The sequence below is a fragment of the Ischnura elegans genome, chromosome 2, assembly GCF_921293095.1.
Source record: "Ischnura elegans chromosome 2, ioIscEleg1.1, whole genome shotgun sequence".
Lineage (NCBI taxonomy): Eukaryota > Metazoa > Arthropoda > Insecta > Odonata > Coenagrionidae > Ischnura > Ischnura elegans.
The window spans coordinates 89534865-89562061 of record NC_060247.1 but is presented as its reverse complement, the minus strand read 5'-3'; the positions used below and the strand labels follow the sequence as shown (position 1 = coordinate 89562061).

Sequence of the window (27197 nt, the reverse complement as noted above, 5' to 3'; positions counted from 1 at the left end):
TTGGACAAAACTCGATTAAATTAAAATAAACAACATGCTAACTATACGATTATTTTCCATTTCATTCAAGTCTATGAGACAGGGCAAATATCAAGATTTCGATTTAATTCAACCATAGTTCACTCGAATAAGCCTCTCAATTAAGATTCTGTGAAATTGCTGTATGGATACCTGAATGATAATATAATCTGATGCAATTTTTTCCTATTATAAAGTTATGATGGAAAGTCTGGATGCTTCTCAGTTGACTACCAGTCTCAATTATGTCTTTACTAGTCATCGCGGTAACTAGTTTTAAAAAGGAAAGTATACGCAAAATTCACAAAAAATAATGTAGCTTTTTTAGTGTCCCGTAAGTAGAACAAAAACATTTAGATATGTTTTTTAAAAGTGGAACGAAACGCGAAAAGCAATACTTAAAAAATTACATATAACGAGCACATCTAACGCACCTGCGAGCCTTTAGCCAACGAATGCTCCCACCGAAATTTTAAACGAGATAGTGCGCATTTAATACATCTTTTTATTTATTGCATCTGTCCAACAAACAGAAAGGGTAGGAAAGATTGCGAAATTTTTGGACAAACAGGTGCACTACGCGCGGAAAAAATTTTCTCCCCAGAATTTCAGGTAAAAAATATAGTATCAATAGGGAAGTGCACTAGTGTTTCAAATGCACCAAACACATTCTTTAAATTGGAGTTCAGAATAACATAATGTCGTAAAACCACAGTTTAAATCCTAATAGTGAATACTTTATTCGAGATGACCGTCTGAAATATGGAAAAATTCAAAGGCCGCGAAAACGGGTGTCCATGTTGAATATTGGCCGTGACGTCACAAGGCAGTAGCAGAAGGCAGCTTCTACACCGTTTAGTTCTACCACATTGCATTGTCTATTGCATAGAAAAATTACAGAATTTGAGGGTATCCGTTTTTTGCTGTCATAAAATATCTTCAGAATATATATGTGGCTGCTTCTCTTTTGAGTAAACGACTTCATCATTGCGTAATATATTAATATTCATTTACGTGTCAACTTCAAGTTTGGAAAGAGTAGTACGAATAGCACATTGAATCTTTAATAAATGCATGATGGCATTTATTTTTCGCTGGGTATATTTTGACACAATGCCGTTTATCATGCCAAAACGTTTTTTGTAAGAACCGAGTCAAACTAATAAACCTATTTCAGACGTTTGCTGCAAGACTTATTCGTTGCGTATGTATTCACGCCGGCCGGAACGTTCGCCCTTCGCAACTAGAACCATGGGATGTTAGCCTTATTTCCAAGCTGGCTGGTTGTTGCAATGGTTCGCTGTCCAGGATGGGTTCAAGAAAAGATAATCTTGGTTGGGAGAAGGAAAATTCCAACGATTTATAAATGGTATACCAAACTTTGATGTATTTATGGTTACTGAATTTTTGAATAAGGAGGACAGGTTCAACGCTCTATAGAAATGCGAGACGTTAAGGCTAACAAGGGGAGACCGCGTACCTTGCTGCATCTTTTTCAATTAGGGCGTTAGTTAGGCTGTAATTAATTAATTTTCATGCGTTACTTTTTACAAATTATATATATAAATTTAAAATGTCCAATATTTTTCAATGGGTCGGTTGGGGTAGTGGTATCGTGCTCGTTTGTATGAATAGATCTCACCCGAAGGACCGTGGTTCAAGACTGCGTCACGGCATTATTTTTTGTTGTCTTCATTGTGATTATACGGCATCAAGTTTATCATTAATTATAATTGCAGCAATCATTGACATGAGACAATTTTTTTATCATCATTATGGCGTTTAGGTATTTTAGCAGTGTCACTACAAACGCAGAGATACGATGACTACAAGGGTTGGTGTGCGCTAAAATGTTAATTTTTTCTTTGCTTATACTGACCAACTTCCACATTAAATATGAAAACCACTCTTGCAAGAGCACATACCATTAAAGGCTCGCGGCAAGCAACAATATGCGTACAGGCATAATTAATAAGAACACAAAGCGAATATAAAATGCCATATATCTCGAACACTTGTAATTCACATTACTCCAAAGGGAGTTTCCTTACTCAGTATATACCTCAGTACCTTGTACTCAGTACCTACCAGTTTACCTCAGTAGCAGTGCTAAAAGAACCATTCTGAAATATAATTTCAACTAACAAATAGGATGAAATAAAAGTTGATAACCCTGGACCGGGCGCGCTGGCGTATAAAATACGTCAATCTTTGAAAACCAAGGATTTCGACATTGTACGTACATTCTGGGCTATAATGGTCTCGTGTATTCTTACAATGTACTTTGACTGCCTATATTGCGAGTTTTCAAAGTTCGAGGTTTTGTAGCTAATTTTTTGGATCAGCAAGATGAACCCGTCACCAGTGGAGTACAAATTACGCCGCGCGACCTGCCGTGTACCTTTATATCTGTATCACCTATAAATGTACTAATTTCAACAAATAAAGATAAAAGTAAAATCTGATGCTTTCCCGGCGAATATGTTCAAAAAAAAACTCGTGACTCGTGTTCCGAAACGTCGGCAGAATGGAGGGAGACCACCCGGCTGGAAGCCCGAATAGCCTTTTTTGAAAGATAAAAGTACTTTAACAAAAATCGTTTGTTATCATATATGCACATATCATGGGCAAAGTACGCATTTTGCCCGGTCGTGTAAAAAAACAGTCGCGCCATAATTCTTTAACCAAACTACTTTCAGTTTATAAATTACGTAGGTCTACGCGGAAGATGCTATATTTTGACTCAACACACTTTCTGATGTGACTGAGGTACCCATTAAGTAAATTATTATAATATAAATATCAATTTGATCTTACAATACCTTCAAATGATCTTCAAAACAGAATATCATCGATAGGTAAAAGTCAGGAGCAGCCTTGAACCATTTATTCCGTATAGCTTGTGCTTAAGGCACGGAAATGAATATCTTCTCCAGGCTTTTGTTTCGACGTCGAGATGAAATTTGGAACAAAAAGTCATTTATAATTCTATTTTGAATTCATGTTTTCGGTACAAGACGACATTTTTAGGAAGCAAACTCCACCGATTCCCGGAAACTCTCGCCGCGCTGAAGAAGGCGACGGAATTCAGCGATACTTCACTGGTGACTACTGCCTTGTGACGTCACATCTCAATCAAGATGGAGGCACTGTGTTTCAGCGCAACATGAAATTTTCCGACTTTCAAAACGTTTTAAAGTGCATACCCCAGATGCAGAAAATAAAAGTGACTATACTAATGTTTCTTTTTTAGGCTAAACTTTCAAATTCAGCAATAAAAAAAAATTAGTGCACTTCCCTATTACCCACCGAATCGAAGCGATAAGTTTCCATTTCCCCCCACCTTATTTCATGACACTGAGTATACTAAGTATACCAAAGTAGTACAGTGGCATAGGCAGGATTTTGAAATGGGAGGATTTACCGGAGATTTCGTGGTCCTCCCGGAGTGTATGGGAAACACCCTAAGGAAAATGGCAGGGGCCCTCCCCTGGAAAATTTTGGAATTTTTATTGTTGAAAACGTGATTTTCTGGGACTCAAAGACAATAATTTTGCACGAGTATTTATTTATTCATTTATTGAGGCCGTCTTACTCGTTTTCGTCGCCTCTTTTAAAGACTCAAGGAGGCAGGGATGGCAAGTGAAACGGAACGAAAATGTTTCGTTTCGACATGGAGGGAAACGATAATACATGGAATAGGTTTAGTTTCGTTCCCTCTCGAAATTAAAATCACCAAGAAGTTTAGTTTCGTCCCGGGACGAAACTTTACCCCCAGGAACGAAACTAAGTTAATCGAAACTCCGCTGCTCATAGTTAAGTTTCGATCCGAGAAGTTGAGTCAAGGGGGAGAAGAGGGAATAGTTTCGACACATTACGTTTGATATTCGTGTTAAACGTTGAGCTTAAAAATCGTATGGCCAGTTTGTGTTTACCGTTCTCCTGTTAGTGGTAAAATTATGAGTGTCCCAAGCATCTAATGGCGCTAGGCCGAACCTCTACTTCATACAACCATACTTCGCACTCGGTGTGCGGGTTGAAACTAAAGTGTTCGAAGGTGAAGCACTTGGTCCCGCCTCACAGTGGTCGGAAAGGCCGGCCTGACTGGACAAAAGTCCGTGGGGCGCTTATATTGCACGAATAAGCGCCTAATTTCTTTCATATGTCTTCAATATCGATAACTTTACCTTATTAAATGATTTAAATAATTTTCTCGTGACCTGAGGCGAAAATAGGGGGGGTTGGAAATTCCCCGGTTTTCACTATTTTGCCTGAAAATTAACTATTAGGTGAAATTATTATCCCTCCGTGCGAATTAATGTTTAAGCTTTCAAATATTTTATCACATTTACTTTGCGATAGCTTAAATTTTTCTGCGTCCTTGAATAAAAGATAACGGCAATGGGTATTAGCCCCATTATTTTTGATGATAGGTTGTTACCAGGTTTAACTTAGTGGTGCAGTTTCTAAATGGCCTGTGACTTTAAAATTACTCTAGTATCTTCTTTTTGAAAGTCAAATTTTAATTTTAAAATTTACGATGGAAATAGCAGGAAAATAATACTACCACGGCGTAGATTTAATGTCGTATTAAATACATTTGAAAATTAGGCTAAATACTTGGAGAATATTTTTTGTATTATGAGAGCATTGCCCCTGATCCAAGACATAAATGGACATAAACTAATCACTTTACTACATTGAAATAACTTAAATTTTACAATTTACAGAAAATTATCACTTAAAGACGGTGAAATTTACTCTTTTTAACCCTACTTGGAAATTGCACCTAGTCCAAGAAATTAATGGGCATAAACCAATCACTTTGCAATACTAAATAACTTAAATGTTACAATTTACAGAAAATAATCACTTATAGACATTTTAATAAGGCGAAATTTACTCTTGTTAACCCTAACAGAACATTGCACCTAATCCAAGAAATTAATGGGCATAAACCAATCACTTTGCGCGCCGGAGCAAAACAGTATCTACTTTTCCTTTCGTCCCAGAGTTTTAGTTTAGTTTCGACCCGAAGCAGTTTTGACTCCGATTTCATTTCGACCCTGAATTTAGCTACCCGGGTTTTAATCCATTTCGTTTCTTTTCTACATTTCGCTCCAGGGAACGAAACTATTGAAATTTTATTGGTTTTGACTTTCCTTTAGATTATATTGCCATCCCTGCAAGGAGGGGGTTGTAACCCCGACACCATCCCCCTGGCTACGCCACTGATTTAGTTCACCAAAAGGTTTTACATAGAATCATCAGCCTTCACAGGTACACTATATACGGTCAACTCCAACTTATTAACATGACTATTACTTTTTTAACTCTCAAAACTAAATCAACACCGAAAAAATGTTTAAAACGTCTATCATAAAAATCGTGAATTGCCAGTGCTGCTCCCGTCACATAGCCATGGAAGTCCATGTCTAAGGTTTACGTTTAAGGAATATTCCATGATCACGTTTCTTGGATTTCTCGCCTCTTTACCGAAATTGCCTTTCTCTCTCCACATCTCCAACTAAACCACGGATTTCCAAAAGGGGTGCCGAAGACGCAAATTTTGATTTTAATGACAGGTGACAAGCTGAATATAGAGAATTTTTTCCTTAAACCGGAAAATATCTTCTATGTATATCCTAGGCCATGGAATTCCTATACCGTGGCTTATCACGAGCAGTGTTTATGGCGAGAGAAATAAAGGAAAGAAGAAAGAAAGGAACAGGTTGAAAAAACAAAGCGATATTAAATCACGGAATCATAGCGTGAATTCTCGGCAATCCAATGAAGCGAGCTCCCTTTCCAAACAAGAGCGACAAATTGTGGTTCGAAGGCCACGATTGCCTTTGCAATTCATGGGCCATCCACGTTATATCCGAGCGATTCACCCCAATCTAGAAGTACGCAACATTTTGCGTCGAGAGTGACAACTATAGACCCCCAAGTGTGGAATTCCAATCTGATTACCCCGCCCTCTTCCTTTCACGTTCCCATCCACACACACACGACAGGCTGGGTGGTTCGTCCCACTGCCACGGGGGGCGCCAGAGAGGAAGGGGGTGGGGATAGAGAGAATCCTTAGAAGTGGCACACCCCCTCGCTGGCTGACCACCTTCTCCATACAGCGGCGGCACACATTCCCATAAGGGTTGGGCGGGGGTGTGGTGAACAGGAGAGGGGTCTCCCCACCAATACACGGTCCTCGGTTCGATTCCCGGGAACGCGCGGAGGCGCCTGGGGCGACGGTCGCTTTCGCTCGTGTGCACCGGCGCCGCGAAGACCTCTCTCTCTCTCTCTCCATCTCACTCTCATTTCTAGACATTCATTCTTTCTCTCTCACTTCATACGCCAAAGGCGCATATTGTCGGGACGAGTGCCGGCACCTGCTGAGAAAGGGGTGTTGTATCGTTGGGGAGAGAAGGTGGAGCGAGTCGGGAGTGTTGGGGGAGGGCGGCGGGGGATGGACCGGCATCCTCCGGCAAGGAGGCGAGGGGGCGGATCATCGGCGCAGGAGTATCTCGGAGAGGAGTCAGTAGTCCTCGAACAACTTCCGGGACGACGACCAAGGGACGCCCGCGACACGGAAGAGCAGCGCCTGCCCCCCCTGACATCCAGCGATCCTGATTGCTGCGAAGCTCCAATACGCACCAACACTCAACTTTACTGGACCACTCCTGGCCAACCGGTAAGCACCACGCACGGCCATCTAATGACAACTGAAACATGCGTCGTCGTCCGACAGTGGCAGAAGGTAGAGGTGGGGTGAGTTCAAGGGGTCCAAACCCCCACCCCCTGAATTCTTTTGGAGAATCAGCCTGTGTACTCTTTCCACATAAAAGAACACTTCCAAATTGCTACTCCTCGCTAAATTAACTCCTCTTACTTTTCCGTAATATACCTACATCCTCTTCAAAGGTCCATTCAGAATTTTTTTCTGACTGCAGCCTTGTGGTGATATTAAGGGAAGGATGGGGGCTATAGTCTCCCTCTTTTTATGAGTCAAGTCATGGTGATATCACAATGAGGTAATATTTTTGAGTAAAACTTTAGAAAATAGCTTCGAAGTGCACCATAATTATATTCACAAATCTTTGCCACTTACTAAAGAGGCAGGCCAATTTATCTGTTGCGTGATGGAAGCGATAGTCTATTGATCTACGGTTCCACGACAATTGCCCTATCCCGATATGGTAGCCAAACACAAATATTAGGACCTTCTTACAGCAGCCACTAACATGCTTGATATTGATTTTAACTAGCATAAATTCTGATCCCCAGCATCTTAAAATGCGCCATATTGGAAGAATTTGTTTTTACTCCATACCAATCGGAAGTAGTAGAAGTCCAATTCAACAGTCACAATTACCCTCATGCCTATTTTAAGCCTGCGATCGAACCAAGGAAGAAAGGAGAATCTGGCATGTAGCTTGGATAATTTATCCCAGAAAATCAACACACTTTCTGACAAAACATTGACCGGCTCTCTTATGGACTAACTTTGTGGATAAACTCAGAATATTTGAGCCGATAGACATGTGCCTTTTGCAGAGTCAATCAATACTAAGGAGGAATGATCTATGGTGTACTGTTCCAAGCTTTACCGCTAGGCACCCACTCCCTAAAATACACTGCCCCCCTCCCAGCGCATAATAAATTGGAAAAGAATTGTGATAAAAAATCCTGCTCAATTAAGGAACTTAAACACTCGCCATTTTGGAACAATTGACTGACCGCAACCTTGTAAGCAAAGTAAGATAGGATTTCGGACACGATAGTGCGTAATATTGAGCGAACACCAACTTATTTCATTGTTAGCAGACTGATTGGAGAGCAATAACAATATAATAAACCGGTTTAAGATGTCCTTACATGAGTCTGAGATTTCCAATATCCGCTATTCACATACGTCGGTAGTTTTCTTAGTCACCCTTCATTTCACCAATGAACAAATGTAATTATTGGGATTGAAGAACTATTGTCCGACTTGATGATCTTGCGCTCAACAAGAAAGATGATCAATAAGTTAGTCCAGTCTTGTGATGGTTACAGCGTGCAAGTAACTCAGAGGATATTGGATTTTGAACTGATATTTTTTAATTTCATCTGATGGTCCTGTAGCTTATTGACTGATAGAAAGACTTACTGAACTTACCCGTTCTTTGACATCGAGGGTACCTACTTATTCTGCAGTAATAAATGAGCAAAACAGGCTGATGAATAGTTAGTTTAACGTTGTCACTAGTCCACGGAAATGAATTTACCAATGAATTTGTACTGCACAATTGCATTCAAAATTTTTGTAACCACTTAATTAATTTATTTTCTTTATTTTCTTTGTAAACATTCATTATAATTAAGAGCCCTGAGGAAGGAGAATAAATCTCCGAAACGTTGGCCAAATGTGTATTTTATTTATCATGACCTATACTCCAAGATCATAAACACTACATTGTTGTAATAATAAGGAAGGTCAGGAGAGGAAATTTTATTCATTGGAAATGGTGAGCAAAATATTCTTATAAAAAATCACCATCAAACTCAAAATTACCCGAGTAAACGAATGGCACACAATAACACCGTGTTTGATCAATTTATTATTCCCACGCAGATCTCGGAGAGTTGAATTTTGCGAACTATGCATGCATCGTTTGCACAGAGCGGTTTGCAGGGTATGAGGTAGGGGTCGGTAAACTTGATCCTTACAACATCATTTCATTATTTAATAGCACTTATATCCCAAAATTGGTAAACTTCAGCCCTCCAATTCTCCCTTTTACCAGCCAGTTGCTATAGTTCCCTTATGTTCTCCTTCAAAGTACTCTATATTATCTCCCCCGAATAGTATGATTGTGATTTATTTCTTTAATTCGTAATGAAGTGACACAAGTGGTGGATATAAACTATGCTCTAAGACGGTGGTCGGTGATACAAATGAAACTGTAATAGATTACGATAAATGGAGTGAGATAGGTACTCATTTATTGTTAGTGCGGATATGACATCCAATATATATCGTTGATTGACCACAGAAAGACAGAGAGAGGAATGGACCAGATGATGAAGAGCCTTGCAAACATAGAAGAATGGAAAAATAACACAGAGAAGGAGCAATATAGGATGAGAATATTTTTTCGTCAAATGCCTCTGTGAAAGTAACTACAGATATACTTTACTATAGGGTTACCATTGGGAATGAAGTTGAAGTGCAATTTCGTGGAGAAACACGATATTTAATTGGATAAGTAGGGGATTTCACCCGGACAAGAAGTTTAGCGATGATAATTTTCCGATAATTGTAACACGGTTCCATCGGAATGCATAGGAAAACTCCTAAGTAAAATGTAAAACGATGAAGAAGGTCGTCAGTCACCAACTATAGAATATGTTCAGACAATTACATCAAGTAGTACTGGAGTAAGCGTTGTTTCAAGAGAGTAGGCATTTATGTTCTCGGCTACGCCTAATTGTAATACGATAGTTAATTCTTTAAAAACTTCTCTTCCAGTACACAGGAATTTGTCATAAATTGATTGCATTTAATATTGTAAAAATTTGCGCCAAGTACTTTTCTGGACGAAATAATCAACAGAGGCAAAGATTATAATATCACTTGAAGATATAAGAGACAAATCATACCATAGAGTAAATCAGCACTGCATTCCTAAGAGAATACAAACTTAAGAAAGTTAATTAAGTGCACACAAGTCATTTTTATCATTAGTTCTTAGATATTAAACGTCCTCACCGATTTACTGTTCTATACTTTAAAATAGACACAATACTTCAGGAAGTTCCTTTTAGGAATCAGATTTTAATATAAAAGGATTTAATGCCGAAAAACAAGTCCTATGTGGTCCAGAAATTAGGATATCTTCACGCTACTTATTGCTCATTATTTACGTAGTAATGACATTAGTCCTCACATTAGCAATAAAATTCCACGATTTGCAAACGATACCGCCATGAACTGTAACAATTTAAGATTGGTACGATCTCTTTCCTTCCATTAACTGTATACGACGTCAGCCCTCAAATTTGTAGAGAAATTCGTTGATTTAATAACGAAACTTCTTATCTACTGCGCGAAATAGGTGAAGATTCCGATTTTGAAATGTTATTGATACCTAAGCAACGTTCATGCATGGAGCCATTACGGCTATAGCATGGAGCATTACGGCTATAGCTAAATCCCAGAAAATGGACGGCAGTACATTTATTGCGTGGGATATCTAAATATATCCATGACCATCCAAACTGCTCATGGAGTTAACATAAGGGTGTCAGAGAGAGTCAAATATTTGGAAATTGAGATAACTTCAAACAAATGCATGGGAAGAACATTTAGAAATATTTGTGGTAGAGCCCAGATGAAGAAGTGGAAGAGAGGTGTGACTTCGCACCTGTCAAGGAGCCCTTGAATACGCGAAAAGCTTATGAGACTCTGTGCAGATATCCTGATAGCGCGAACCAAATGAAATACCATGCAAAGGGAAGCGTTCTGTAAAAAAATGCTACATGCGAACACGGAGCATTAAAAAGTTTTTACGTAGAATAGATAGGGAGGCGATTCAGACTCGAGGCTACGTACCAGGTTTAGATTTCTGGAACTACAAAATATGTAGAAATATCTTTCAGAAATACAAATAAATATAGAACCCTACAGGTCCGACAGAAACGATTTATTTGCCGAAAGGATAGATACAAAATTTTTAGATTTCAAGCGGATAGATACCATAAAGAAAAAAATTTCGCGAGAAGAATGGAATTATTCTTTTCTCGCGAACAATTAAGGACTTGGATAAAATCGCGCCAAAATCTAAACGTAACATAAGTACACTTTCTTCTCTCCTGGATATAAACAGTTAGACCCACCTACCTAAACATAACAGACCTAGAATCCTTACACACCTTTTTAGGTTGCTTGCTGAGTAGTCTGTAGATATATGTTTAATATTTTCAGTTATATATCACAATTATTGCATCGAATGTTTATGAAAGGGGAAAAGGATTTTACATTCGCAATTATTGTCACAAAGTCGACACATGTAAAACATTAAGTTTCAAATTCCACCGAAAAGGCATCATGGAGCTTCTATATTAGCTCAATAACAATGGAAAAATTAGGAAATTAGAAAGTTGAAAGGAATCGGCAACGTTGGATGCAAAGAATCGATTTCGCATGTTCTCACCGCACGTGTTTCTACCGGTTGTGCTTCAACGCTGCGTCTGGTGGAGGCATCCTTGGCTCTTGGCTTATGCTTAATGAACTTGATCAACGAAGTACGATGAAAGGTAACTTTGTCGCTGTACTTCAGACCGTCAATGCTCGCTATTAAAAGCAGTGATTATCATAAAAATAGTGGCGCGCTGTTTTCATTTTAAATTTGAGGACATGAAAATGTGGATCAAAATTTTCCTCGTACATTCATTTGTTTTATTTGAACTCGATGATCATTCGCAACTATCGTTTATTTTTAGAAAAGGAAACGGCTGAGAATATTTATTACGTGTAAAAATTCATAAATGCAGAATTCTGTATTATACATCAGACTCGTCATAGGTCATGGCAGGAATAAGTGAGGTTACATCCGCGTGCATATTTACCACGCGGTAGTTTTGCCTGCTGGAGGGCCGGGAAAATACAGGGCTATCCTAAAATAATGATATGGTTTCAGAAATTCATAGGGAGATAGCAGAAATAGGGGGGCAGAGATTTTTCAGAGGCTGCCCGATCCCTGCTTGAGTGCCTTGAGGAGGGCACTCGAAGTACACGGCTCCGTCCGTAAGATGGAATGTTAAGCACCATTTCCCTCAGCACCTAGTAAGCTAATGTCGACGCCGTGGTTCTCTCTTGTCAAGGTGAACATATGGCCATTTATAAATTTCGTAAAAAAATTGTTTGAAACTACGAATTCAAAAAATTAAAAAAAACCTAAACTGTAAGTAATTCTATTTTCATTAAAACCATCAAAATCACACCATTATTTTATGATAACTTGTACATCAGTGGCGTAGCCAGGATCTTGAAATAGGAGGGGATTTACCGGAGATTTCGGGTCCCTTCTTGGGTATATGGATAGGAAAACACCGCAGGGGTTCTCCCCCGAAAAAGTTTGGGATTTTTTAATGCTGAAAACGTGTCTTTTAGGACTCAAAACAATAATTTTGTACGGGTATTAATTAAGTTTTTTTATTGAGGCTATTTGCTCGTTTTCGGCGCCTCTTTTAAAGGCTCAAGGGGGGAGCTGTAACTCAGAACACCCCCTGTGGCTGCGCCACGGCTGTACATACTTCATACTACCGCAATTCCATCGATGCCTTTCATGACATTCCTCCACCGAAGAGATCTTGGTCATGATCATATTACGTTCATCCAGGCAGCATGTCTCTTGATGGTTTTCTCGTCCATCCACGTTTTTTGATATTCAACCACTGAATCTGGACAATACTTAGACCTTTAAACATAATCTTGTTTACGAAAAAGTTATTTTTTGGTTTCCTCACGTCAAAAATAAATATGGGGAACGTTTCTTTCCCTCTAACGGAGACTTCTTCGGGGCTAATAGTTTAGCCTATGCTGCTCGTCAATGAGTATCAAATTGTGGAAGGGGGATTTAATATGTTCCGGATAATGTATATTCTTCGAAAAAGGAGTAGAGACTACGCATTACTTCTACATATTTTCTCCATTAAAATTGCTTTTGTGGCTCTCATCTCCAGAGCTTCTCTGAAAATAGTTATTCAACAATATTTATCCTTTACGAGGATAGGGGGGCTCTCAATTTCTAGGTCGTATCCTTGGCACCTTTGTCGGCTACGGCCACTTTTTCTGCAAATTTAAGTCGGATGGCAGCGTTGCATTGTTTGAGCCTGATTATGATTTTTCTCCCTGTTCCTCGAACGCCGACTTTCTCGCATTCCTTGCATTACATCCGGTATACTCCTATCTCAATTTCATTAAGGTATTTGACATTCCTCAATGAGCCCATCATTTTTTTCTAATTGAATATTGTATTTATGTCATAACTGAGTAATAGCCTTGATAAACATTGCAAATCAGGGAGAGTGCGAGATTCCCTGGATATGAAGGAGAGTACGAGGTTCCCTGCAACTGCGACCAGAAATACGTCGGGCAAATCAAGAGAGATACATCCGTCGGGCTAAACGAACACCGTAGAGTTCTCAATAATCAGCATTGTGAACAATCAGCAGCGGCAGAAAATGCGTTCCCTGATCTCTTGCATCAGATTTTTATTGATGAAGCAAAAGTCCCAACCAAAGAAAAGAATTACTTCCCTCGCATCATCCGGGAGGCTATTGAAATTGAAGTAGCTGACTATTTCAATAGATATGATAGGTATAGACTAAATATCACTTGGAAAATAATAACGGTAATAATTTTCGCGCGATCGCGTCGAATTATTTGTTCTTCATATTCAGTACACTTTTGAGGATTTTTTCCAGTCTCTCTAGTGCTAATTTCTTCTGACCCTCGTCAGAAATGATCTATAAAACCAAGGAGCAAACCAATTCAGTGTTAGGAGATTACCAATCACCACTGTGTGATCAAGTCCTAATTAGAACAATGAATTACCCCATCGCTGGGCATACCTCAGGATTCCCCATGTGTACATCACTACCAGTGAAACGTGTCAATATCAAGGAGATAGATCCCATAAACGAAGAAAATGACATTTTCCGTAAAATTTTTATAACGCACTCATCTATAAGTAACTGAGGCAGAGGAGATGTAATGGAATAGCATCCTGATTGGATGAAAAAGAAATATGGCACTTTTTTCACAAATTTATCGATTAATATACGAAGCATTTCGACCGTCAGGTAATTTTCGAGTACAATATGAAATTGTTGAAATCAGGACCTGTACTTCGGATGAACGGGGGTGTAAAGTGGAAGGGGAAGGACGCGGAAAGGGGGTGTAGATGTGTCATTGGCTAGTGCACTTGGGGAATGGGATGGAATGAACAGACATTTATGGCTCACTTCCCACTCCTTGCCATCCCATTCCCCAAAAGCCATAGCCAATGACTCATCTCCCTCCCTTTCTTCATCCTTGTCCTTCCATTTCCCACCCCTTCTTATCCGAACTCTACAAATACAGCTTCTGGTTTCAACAATTTCACATTGTACTTGAAAATGATCTAACGGTCGAAACATGTCGTTAGACTGAGAGACTAGCAAAACGCGTTGTTAAACAAGATAGGCTGTTAAAAATCCTCAATAGCATACTGAATATGAGGAAAGAAAAATTAGAAGGGATCGAAATGCAATTTCTACCACTTCCAACTTTACTAGATGATAATAGGATAACGAGCTGAAAAAAAATTCTCATATGCCATACCGCAAAGGCACGACGGACAAAATATCAAGGTTATCCCACTAATCCGAACCGTAAAAATACAGCTTCTGATCAACAACTGAACAACTTCCAAAAAAATTTCACATTTAACTTGAAAATGACTCAACGGTCGAAACGCTTCGTACAGTAATCAATAAATTTGTGAAAAGTTGTCATCTCCCTTTGTCATTAAACACAATATTCTCTACTCAGATCCGAACACTAACATTATTCCGGAAAGGGAAAGATAAATTACGAAGATAAATATCTTCCTCATTTAGTCATCCTCTCGAAAGTTTAAAATAAAATGATGCGAGATTACTTGAGTAAATTTAAAACTTAACGAGATTTGGCGACGTCATTTGAGTTCTGGTTAATTTACGCGTATTGGAATCATTTCTTGAGGGAAGGCATTTTCATACTTTTCATCGAGGGAAGGCATTGCTCACATGTGTGATAATATCAACGAACCACGCGAGAATGCTGCCTAAGTCCGAGAAGAAGCATAGAAGCGGTGTCCCTCTCGGCACGAGCCATGATGTCGTTAACTTGGTTTTTGTCCGACCACACCTTGAATATGAAGCGAGAATATGGGATCCGGTGCAGAAGAACTTAATCCGTGAACTGAACAAAATACAAAGAAAAGCTGTGCGGTACGTCAAAAACTTCTGCGGGCGTACACACATCGTTACCCACCTGTAAGCGAATTAGGCTGGGAGCCGCTAGAGACTCGGAGGCTGCGCGCAAGACTTAGAATGCTTGAACAATTGAGAGTTGATGTATTTTGGAGCGACACGGAGAACATCATATTAGAGCCCCACAACATTTCCAGGTCCGACAGAAGCGATAAATTAAGAGAGATATTTCGACGAAAGGATAGATATGGGAATTCGTTTTTCCCCCGAACCATAAAGGACTTAAATAAATGATAGTCGTAATCTTGGTCGAGCATTTGCTATTTATATGTAGACAGCTGGTGCCCCAACACCTCCAGCTGTCACACACCTTTTTAGGCGGCTTGCGGGGTAGTAGATGTTGATGAAATTATCTGCGAAAGGGTTAAGACTGTCAATTTTTCCTCGCGAATTGCTCGTGAAGTAGGCCATGGATGGAAAAACGGAGAAATACGTATCTCTTTAATTTTTAAAACTCTTTCGCAGTCGACAGTGAAAAAAATGTGTGAGCGAACCGATTGTACCCAATACACCCATATATTTATACCCTTTAATGGTTCTCACTGAGGGAAATGATACCACTAGGATTTTACTAAAAATAATTAACTGAACTGACTCTATTTCAGAGTTTAATTAGTTTCTACCAAATTAAAATATTCAAGTTAATCAAGTTATTCTGCGGACTGATTAAATTAAGAGGCGGTTCGTCTCTCCAGGGGGAGTATAAGATACATCCAAACGAAAAGTATTGATTAACGGAAGGATCTCGCTGAAAAAGGCAAGAAACGCAATTCAGAAGCGAATTGCTACTGTGAATTAAATAAGTGAAATAAAATTTGAAAATAAATTCAAACCATCTGCTACCGCATTTTAAAGTTGTAATTCAGACGAACAATTTTAAAAGATTTTAGCGATATACTAGAATGATTAATTTACCTCGGAGAGATTTTTAGGCTCGATCAATTAGGTATTTTCAGAGATTTCACTCGTAATATTTCAACTGTCTCCTGATTTTCCAAGTTATCGGCAGCGAGCTTTGGATGGTTCAATTTAGGGAGCGAGGCCTCAAATGTACGCGTCACGTGCTCTCGTAATCGCCGACCCTTTGCGCAATAACAAAGGGCGCTACTTAGGTTTCGCTCTTCTATTGTTTCCCGCGAACAGCCTTATCTCCGGTGGATAAGATGCCAATAGAGGAAGGTCAACTTCTCGCATTGACATTAGTAAAAACTACCGCATGGTTTCCTACGTCAGTGAAGCACGTTAAAGTATCTGCGTAAAAGTTGGCCTTGCTACATTTCTACGAGCAAAAAAAAAATCAGCATCCTTGACAAAATCGCTGCTTACGAAAGAAGGATCTAAATTATAATCTCATGAACGATTGGCTACTTCAAAGAATCTTTCTCTTAGAAATTACTGACACATAATCAAATAACGAGGTAAAATTTTCGAGTGAGCAATGATTTTCGGAAATTTTATTTTGTTTTTATGATGGAGTAATTAAGGGAAATGATTTTTAGATCGAGCATAATCTTCCCTGCCGTCCACTTGATTTCAGCTTTTGTAAGCATCTTTTCAATTTACATCCTTTCCTGACCTAAATAATTCCAATGGATTTTTGAACAACATACAGATAATTTAAAATAAACCCTTTTGAGTACTTAAGAATGCATTTCAAAAATAGACCTGGTGATTCCTTTATTTAATAAAACAAGACGAAAACCGTGAAAAAATCGAATATTATAATGTAATTTTCTGGTGTTAGCTGTTAATGGGGAAAAATTTATCTTGTTAAGAAATCGAATAACGGACCTTTGATTACACCACTAGACCATTCAGATTCTTTACCTCCTGACACAATTTACCGAGGTTCATCGCACCAAATGTTAGGCCCTTACGGTGGATGATCGAAGGATTACAACGCAAGAGAGTATGGGCTTTGATGGGTCTTATTCTTACTTATTATGGGACAAATCTAGCCGGAAAATTTAAAAGTCGGACAATTTGAGGTGATAACTACAGATAGGTTTGCGAATTTTTTTTTGAGAGGAATAGGATTGATCGGTTACTCGACAAAATTTCACTGGAAAACAATACCTTTTCAGAGTTTTGATTAGAAGCAAACTCATTCTGTGACTACTTCAATACAAAAAGGTAATAAAAGTACCAAACAGAATTTGAAACGAGAGCATAAAAGATGCTCATAATCGCAAGAGAAACGCAAAGAAAATAAATTTTCAATTAAGGGAGCTACCGAAAAATACGAGAGGGTAGGCAAACCTAACTATGGACTGCGTGGGTGGCCAACTACTGGCTTTTGCTTCCGTCCCTGACCCAGAATTCTCCGTAGAGCTTCCCTGCGCAGCCAAACAAAGCAATGAGAGAGTGAGAGAAAAGACAAAACAGAAGGGGTGAGGGGAGTCTGGGGGTGGAGGCGCTCCAATCTCCAGCTTAACATTTCCAAGAGCGTGTAAACCTAGCTAAAGTCGCTGCAAGGACGTGCGCCATGGGAACGGGACGAGGATGCATCTTCAATACTCACGCGGAGATCAGTGAACGAATCAACTGACTGATTTACCAATCATCTGCACAATACGTACGGTTGGATTGTTATATTATTTCTTTATAGGGAAAGCAGCTTAGAGAAGAGAGAATCCAATCCTATGGTCGATGAACACCGATTTGCGCCCGATTGCGAAAGGTTTCAATCGAATATTTCCTATAGAAATCGTGTAATTACTTCCTCCTATGAAGTTTTTTGAGCGATAAATTCCATTACTAACGCTTTTAGGACACAGAGAGCATTCGTACGTCATGCTGTTCTGTGTACCCCATGGACTTGGAGTATTATTTAAGCTTTTTGAGCGACAAATTCCATTACTGACGCTTTTAGGACACAAAGAGAATCCCTACTTCATGATTTTATGTTTACCTCATAGACTTGGAGTATTATTTATGCTTTTCAAATGCCTATTTTTTTTGGCAAGGCTCTCCTCTACTCTTTTCTTTATCAGTCTCCTCCTCTATGATTCTTTTTACAGGTCTATTACAGCGAAATGGAATGAGACCCATGAAATAACTTTTTTAATTTCTCCCAAAAAGATTCTATTTTCACTAACTTTTGATGTTAGCTATTTTATTTTTTTCCGCAAAACTTTGATACATATAGGCACAAAATTAAAAAGTCCCTACGCGTAAAATTTTTACCAACGTGAGGAAGAAAAAGCCTGGTGGTAAGTAAAATTATATCCATCTTCAGCCAAAGACATCACATGGGGAGTTCCATGTCTTCCATCCTGAAGTAAAAATTTCGAAAAACTATTCGAATCCAACATATCTTTCATAATTTTACTGGTCCAGAGCAATTGTCTAAAAGAGGAGTCTATACAGATAACACCTAACTATCGATTTGCGACCAAGATAGGAAATTTTGAGCAACAGTTTGGTTAAAACTTGCAATCTGTAGGTGAGACCATAAGCAAAAAATGGGGCATCAATGATGACATAACCACTTTTTGGTCATTTATAAATGGCATTTCTTGGGATCTGATATATTGAACCGTGGTTTTAGTACATTACCATATTAAGCCTAGTTCACAACAACTTAACTGAACGAAATTTGGCGTAACTTTGAAGTTGAGGAGTGAAAAAGTGCTCGAAAAAACTAAAAATTTCATTACTTGACATTGAATAAGCTTAGAAAAGCCCATTGTTTTATTAAAATAAAGTCGAGTAAAAACTTAAGAAAAAACTGGTAACTATCAGGGAATTAGTGGCAAATTCTTCGCAAAATTTTCACCGTATCAGATTTTTTTGTAGGCGTCAACTTTTCAACGGTCAAAATAGGAACGGCCCCAAAGATAGCAGAAAATTTTCCAAATAGAACTTAAATCAATAAAACTTCATTTCCAAGAGTGGTCATTGGCGAATTGTGAAGCAGTCCTTCGTCTAACAGGCATGATGAAAACGGCCTGGAAAATTGCAACATGACCATGCTCAATACGTTCTCATCTGGAATGCTATGGCTTTAAGGAGGGAAAGGTTCAAAATCAAGGAAAGCCGTACAAACTACAGCCTAGTAGTGAGGCCGAGCACCTGTCGTCTCGCATTCCTCGCTCAGCGCCTTGAAAACTCTTGGAGGTGGGCACTTCTCAGCACAATAATACGCTTTAATGTTCGAGTACCGATTTTGAGCACGAAAAGTACTAAATTTCGATTCCATTCACGCATTCTTGCTCGAGGTAACGGAGTGAATGCGAAAGAACCATATTGAATTTGAAAGTCCAACATCCAACAAGTTGTTACACGGTAAAGTCAACTGAGTTCATTTTTTTTCGCGCAATACGACACATTTAGAGCAAGGGTCTAATATTAATGAAAATGTGTGGAAATTTGTCACAAATAAGTATTATAATACGACCGGACATCATTATACATTTCGTATCATAGCCAGGTCATCACACCTGACGATTATACGAAATGTATAGAAAGCAAATGCATCATTTAAATTTTTCGCAGAAATTTTTTCTCAACATTTCATAACATGTAAGACTTTCGTCAGAATAAGCCTGATGACATCCTCAATAATCTGAAATCGATGTATTTGATAGAGTTCGATCAAAACATCCGCCTCATGACAACCATGATCCTCTGATGTATTATTATTTTGTCTTCCAGAAATATATTAACAGGAGTTTAATTTACTACGTGGCGACGATTACAATGAATACATTTCAGAAGAACAGATTGAAGTAATGCGCTAGCTAGCCTTTGAGTATTTTAAATACCTTTTCAAAAACAAAATATATATGTATGGAAACTAAGAGATCTTAAAAAAATATATTCATCCTTGGCAAGTTAAGGATTGTTGCAAACATGAAGAAAACGATTCTAAGGAAAACGAAGTAATCTCCGAAGCATGATTTTACATAAGTGTTATCAGCAATAATTCAAAAGTATCTCAAAAATGTATTTTTTATTTTAGAACGGAAAAATACCAAAAATATGTTTTGAAATCCAAAATATAAGATGCATTAAGGTAGTTTTATTTTATCAATTACTATCTACAAATGTATCTCAAACACGTATTTTAAAATGATTGTATTTTAAATACTGCCCTGCTAATTCACTTCCGCAAAAATGACCAGCTGAGCAGTTAGAGGGGTACACCCGAAAACTCAAATTAGAGCCGTGATGATCAGCGAGAGCTTTCACTAGGAATTAATATTCTTGGCTATCGGGATAGCAAGGCAAAAAATGGGTATAAAATAATAGAACCGAGATCATATCATCGATACCACGATCAACGGATATTGACACTAAATCACTAAATTCGCTTAGAGAAACAATTAAGGATAACTTCCTTAAAATATATGAAGAACTGAGCTACCGATTGTACTTTAAAATCGTTACTGGCTTAAACGCATCAGTCATGATGTCGAATAATATTTTGCGATAAACATTGTTTTTAAGTTTCATTTTGAAAATATACTTGTCTACCATGACTTTTCATTAATATTTTAATGGGAAAAAGGAAACAAAAAAAAAGTCGTCAGTGGGTCTCGATCCGGTGACCTCCGTATTAACAAAGTCTTTACTTGTTTTCAATAATAAGAAATGAAAATGAAATAAGAAATGAAAAGGGGGAGGGCGACGTGGTTCCACAAGTTGTGAATTCCTTGGAGCACGTCCCCGTGGGGGCCGGAAGACTTCAGGGAACTCCCACCTGCCTGAAATCCTCCGATATCCACTGGGCCGAAGAACCAAGACCACGCCGCCCTCAAACAATAAATGCGAAAAATTAGGTATTTAAACACCGATCCTACCGGTAACCATGGTAATCCTTCTCGAGTAAAAGGCCCAGTCGCGATGCTGGCCTTTTCGCGCAAAATTTACTTCACCAATCTATAATGTGGACGAGACTGTCCCGAAAGAGATTAACAAATTAAGATAATATAATTTCGATATCTATGTCACACATTTGGCAGGTATATCATGTTAGTATAAAATTTGATATCGCCGGAGAAAATCAATATATGGCTGGCTCCATAGTGATGGACTATTGTTGCCCACTTGAGGTCCAGTAATTGGAGAAATTTCAATGTAGTGCTTCAGTTCTAAAATACGCTGTGGTTATTTCTGGATATTGAAATGTAATGCAAAAATAAACTTGGAAAAACTAGGATATACGTAAGCAAATCGGACCGACGCACAGTGGGCGGAAATCGGAAAAAGCCGGACAAAATTACAAAATGGCTGTTTTTGAGTTATAAACTTGAAACTTCGCAGGTATACAAAAAAATAATTGCAATTTATGAATATGTACTTCATTTGACATAGATACTACCCGTTACTGAGATACAGAGGCTCAAATGTGAACAAATTTCCATAAAAACGCCCGTCTCTAATTTTCTCTGAAAATCTTCCAAAGTAAGTGGATGGTGAAGTTATGGGTGGATTCTTGCGGAATAAAAACCACATAATCTGTTGGCATGGTGTTTTTTCTTTATTTTTCCGTAATCTTAAAGAATACCGTCCATAAATTCTTACCGTGCTGTAACAAAATGGCGGATACTGTTTTTCGACAAAGTTTTACGTTTAGGTAGAGTTTCAAATAGGTTTTCGGCAAGGTCGCGCAGAGTTACTTATATGAGAGCATTTTTTGAAGATTTTTTGAGGTGTTTATGCAGTTTTCTTTGAAATAAGTTTGCGTCGCCGGAAATTACATTGATTTTTCGATCGCGCGGCAGGGTTCGTCTCCACGCGTCGGGAGTTGGATTGGCCGCGACGCGGTAAGGTTATTGAAGCTGTATGGGTTTTAACGATCAGCATTCACCGTTTTTATGTTTTTCTTCAAGACACCGATTCTCAAATGGTCTACGGTTAAGACAGTGGAGGTTTTTTATGCGATGTAAGTGCACGTTTCATCGAAGTTCATTTCGTTATCTTTGGGTACGATCGAAGACCATACTTCTATTAAAAGCGTTCAAACCTCGAAAAAGTGAGCTGTTTTCCTGGGACTCATACAAAAAGACCTACCAGAAAGATACCAGCTGAGACCCTTATACCTTCTTCACTCTCCGATCCCTGACCCTCAGGAATATACTTCGAAAACGGTCGTTTTATGACACCGCGGAGTGGAGCCTTTGACCGTCTTAACGGGGGTATTTCCACGGGAACTTCTAGCTTTTTTAAAATGTGTATCATACCCTCAGTTCTACTTTGAATTATAGATTACCATGTCCTTTATACATATATCATACGTTCTTCCCCGTGTACTCATTAGGACATCGGATAACCATAGGTTCGACAAATTTATTATTTCTAATTTTTACATTGGCTCCATCCGCCATTCAATAGAAAATGCCACATCACATTATTACACGACTCGATATCTATAAAATCATATTGGAATTGGTAAAAAAATCATTCACTCGGAAAAAAAATATTTGCTGCATTATTTATCGCGGAGGCTGAATTTAAGTCAAGACCCTGATGCTCTGAAATTTCTCAATGACTTCCTGACAAAACGCATCTCATGGCCATACCTTAGGAAGTGGGCATGGAGTTCTCGAAACAATGAACGAATTTTGTGTCGAAAAAAAAATTGGTTCGCTGAATCCATAACATTTCCAGAATTTTTTATGCATCACTTTCCCGATACTTCAATGACAGCCGGTTGGTATTGTATTTTTGTAAAAATCTATTCCTCTCAAATTGATTGATTAAATAAAATTCCCCCTGTAGCTTCATGTTACAAAATTCATATTATATTTGCCATGCATTTACGGGCGGCCAAAAAAATGACGCACCTCATGTGTTAGATCACGCAGAAGAAAATTCAAACTTTAAAAACCTACTGCTGAGCTTGCTCTCGCGGTATCTGTGAGTTTGAGAGAGAGGGGAGACACTGCAGCAGCTCACCTAATTGCAGAAATAACAACTACGGCCCCTACTCGGGCTAAGAGAGTTCTTTCAAAGTGGAGGACGAGTGAAAAGGTCCACCCTGAGATGACAGTGGAAGAGGCACTGTCATTGATGATTGCCTCTGATTTGACCAAGAGTCAATATCGGTCTTTCCGTAAGACAGCTCTGAGCCATGGACACGAATTGTATCCCAGCTATGATAGAATAGCGCTATCAAAAAAAGGCAGCTTATAACGAAGGAATTAAAATAACCGAGACCATGTGCGAGGTAAACCTTCAAGCACCACTGAACCACACCATATCAGGAACAATAGCCTGCTTAGCCACCACTTCCACCTCTCAAGAATTAAAATGTGTGGTGAACTACACATTAATCTTTAAGTACGGTTTTGATGGAAGTTCGGGCCACTCTCAATATAAGCAAATGTGGCAACAAGTGTATGCTTCAGACAAATTCCTAGTCATGAGTTCCCTTGTACCTTTTAGTTTGATTAACGGCGCTACAGGTAGCGACTGAAGTTTCCACTTTCTCTTGGTTAATTACATTTATCTCTAAACTTTTGATAAAGAATTTAACTTGCATCGGAGGCACTTCTCACATATTGGCTCTACAATTTTAGGTGACACTATCTGGGAAAATCCACGGCCGACGTCGACACGATTTTGTCATCCCATCCCCTTTAGGTGAAAAAAAGAGACAAAAGAAGTTACAAAATCAGAAAGGCATCATATTGAAATGCAGGTGGATGGCCTTAATGATTTCAACTCAGGAATTTACACGATCAAGTTCTGTTTACTACTGACAATGATCAACGGAGAAGTAATGCTTATATTGCTTACCTTATTTTCCTAATGTGTTCTTAATCTTAAAACCCATATTATTTATTATCCTACAGGAAAGTATAGTCATTTCGAAATTAAGAAAAACTATAGTTTTTAGTTTGCAACACACTGAAGGTCAGCTGAATCATGGGGTTCTAAATCTGCGGAGCAAGAGCGTCGGGTATGAATAACTTAGGAGATGTAAAATATTGTACACCTGATATCGATAAATATTCTGTTGTTTTGTGTACGCTGCACTGCCACATACGATTTTCTGAATACATAATGGATATGTCGTATCGATTGGAATTTAAACAGTGGCATTTGATAATATAAGCTTTAATTTATTTTAGTTAGGAAAGGAATGCTAAGAAATTTTTCAGCTAACATTATTAATATAAATTAAAATAACTATTTTGAAAAAGATGTTCGGGGATTTATTCAAAAACGTACTTACAGGCAAGTGGAAATTTGGAATTTCTATATGTATGTGAGCTCATTTTTGTCTTCAAAGTCTCATCAAGCTCAGAAAACATCATCAAAACTCATCTGCTGTGTTAGGCATCGGTACATTCATCCTATGTAAAAATTTTAATAGTCTTTGTTGACTAAATTAAGCGAAAATATTCTTTCTTGCTCATATGGACCTCACCGAAAATACCGAGGCATGTACAATCCGACGGGCCTCGTAAACCGATCGTGAGTGGACAATGCTCATTACAATTCCTGGGTAGCTGAATCCTTAGTGTTAAACAGAACATGCCTGCCAGTGGCTTAACCAGGAATTTCGTTCGGTGGGGTACAAAACCATGGGGGAAATAAAAAACAGGGAACAAATTAGTGGTTTTAAACTAATTTTAACACTTTTAATAATCGAAAAAACTTCATTTGTTTAAGAAATATTATTTTTATTTATGATTTTTCTATATTTCATTTTCTTTTATGAAGGAAAATAATTTACTTTTTATATTTCGGGGGTGGGGGGGGAGGTTCGGACCCCCCGAACCTCCCCCCTTGCTTCGCCACTGGTCTGCTTAATATAACACACTGTTCCAAGTCTAAGACTTTTATGAGGGGGGAGGCACCCGAACTCCCCTTAAGTTGAGTGACAATGCATGCCTGTGGGGTCCTTTAATGCCGATATATTCTTGAGTTAAGCGTCAATGCTAATAATTGCTAAATCGATATTTTATTTTAAAACTAATAATACTATCTTTTATATTTTCCCAGTGATTAAAACTCATGAAAGGAATCTAATTTAATTATTCAGAGTAGAGATAAATGGAGTCTTTAAGGATTAAAATTTGTTTTAAACAACATTATGCCATTCAAACGACGGTATGACGGCCTGTAATTTATAACAAATTTAAATAAAAATAGGGACTCTTATGGCCGTATAAAATGTTGCTGAGGTGATTGAATAAGAACTTACTTTGGATAGATATAAAGAAGTGTAAATTACAGCTGACAACGATTTTTAAAACTTAATTTCCCCCAAAACTCCAAAAGCAATAAGCTTTTTATTCTACGGATGGAAAATTTATAACAAGGTACCACCACAAGCGTAATCGAGTTTGTACCGCCAATTAAATTTTCTTTTCATCTTCATTCGTTAAATATTATTCCAAGCCTCAAGTATCAACGTATGTATCATCGATTTATTTTTGTTCTCACTAACGCTATCATCCGAGAGTAAGAGCTGCTACTCACTTAATTGAGCTCCAAATGCTTTATCTGGAACCTCGGAGGCTTTATAAGTATTATTGCAATGTATGTAGACGAATTTCAGCGAGATGTTTCCTGAAATGATCTCACCGAGCCCATCTAAGTGAGCCGTTCGATCAGAAATCGATGAGAAGGCCGCTTCTGTTGTTTAATCAATAACAGATGGAGTCAGTGAACTCTCAAAAATGGATATAGCCTTCGTAACATACTTTTAACCACATGTCGTGTCAGTATCTTACTCTTGAGCATCAAATACACTGAAGGAACTAAGGATCCAATACAATTAGAATAAAAGTAAAAGCATAAAAAAAATTAAAAGTCCATGGAATTATTAATTTTCGACTTAATTTTTTATAAATAAGATTTTTTATTAATGTGAACAATGAGTACAACAAAAGTTCCCAGAAAGTATTTGAAAAATTCTTTAAGTCCCACTTTAGGGTGACTTAGTCTTACGTCACCCATTTGTGCACCAGTATAATAGCAACGGAAGGTAATGGGATGGATCTGAGAGATGAACCGATTGATTATTATATATACGTGTTGTAACAGATAAATTATACTTTTAGAAGCATTGTTTTCAATGAAGAGATAACAGTACAAATGAAATCAGGAGTCGATGCAAAAGCTATCGCCAGGGGAACAGAACGAGAAGTCGAAGAAGAAGCTACTGAATGGGCACATGTAAAACACAGACACACCAACCAATATTCAAATGAAAAATCAATTTCATCTCGCAATTTTTAAGTGGAGTAGTCCTAGTCGAGCATCTTAAAAATTTCTATCACATCTGACATCCATGAAATGACTTCTTGCATTGTTATTGGTTTTTCAAGCAAATTCAAAAATTTTGATACCCATTCACTAAAATCTGTTCACTATAGAAATTAGTGAATTGCCAGATTATTTTAATCAACTACATAAGGTCCATTTATAAACAGGGTTGTGTAGAAACATGGGGAAAAATCACTGATAAGACTCTCCAAAAAGACATTTCAAATTATCGAATGTGTCGGCGCATTGCGGCTCAAAAGAAACAGTGACTATCATTCAACAGTAAAATAGCCATTTCTACAACCGTGACAGAGGAGGGGGTCAAATAGTCTGTCGGATAGCACTGAGAGGCAGGGAACCCATAGTAGCGACGGTAGCACACAAAAGATCGATGAATTTATTTTTTTACGATAACCAACCTTTACGTAAGGAAATAAGCATTTCAAGGTCCTCCCGCAGGATTTCATCTCGGCACACATCTTGATGACACACAAGCAAACGTTAGAACCAATGTGCCTGCCTCCCTCGAAACAGAAAACAGAATTAATGACAACATTCCATCAACTAGCTCCCATTAAGCATCGAGAAGGAACAGCAACTACGGAATATAGTCTGAAGAAGGCCATTCCAATTCAACATTGAAGATCTACCGAATTAAGAAATCGACATGAAACTCCAAAAAAGGCTTAATACTGGAAAATGAAACTGAAGACAGGTTGGACCGACGCACCGCTTGGTGGAATAACGTGATACACATATCTAAAAATAAAAACTCAAAAAAATATATAATCCACGCTGATGATGAAGCGGTAGTCCCCTGAATATTCGCCATTATTTTAAAAAACAAGCTCCCTGTACGCAGAACACTCATATTTGTGACAACAGGCCTGAAA

At 38.3% G+C, this 27197-nt stretch overlaps 1 protein-coding gene across 2 annotated transcripts in view; it reads left to right on the top strand.

The window, feature by feature from the left end:
• Window positions 1–6184: 6184 nt before the first annotated feature.
• Window positions 6185–27197, top strand: part of LOC124154142 — a 78412-nt gene continuing 57399 nt past the window's right edge. For both annotated transcript variants that reach the window (XM_046527676.1, XM_046527675.1), the window contains exon 1: window positions 6185–6709. In XM_046527676.1, coding sequence (XP_046383632.1) covers window positions 6485–6709 — 225 coding nt within the window. In that variant the 5' untranslated portion in view covers window positions 6185–6484. The remainder of the gene's footprint in view (window positions 6710–27197) is intronic.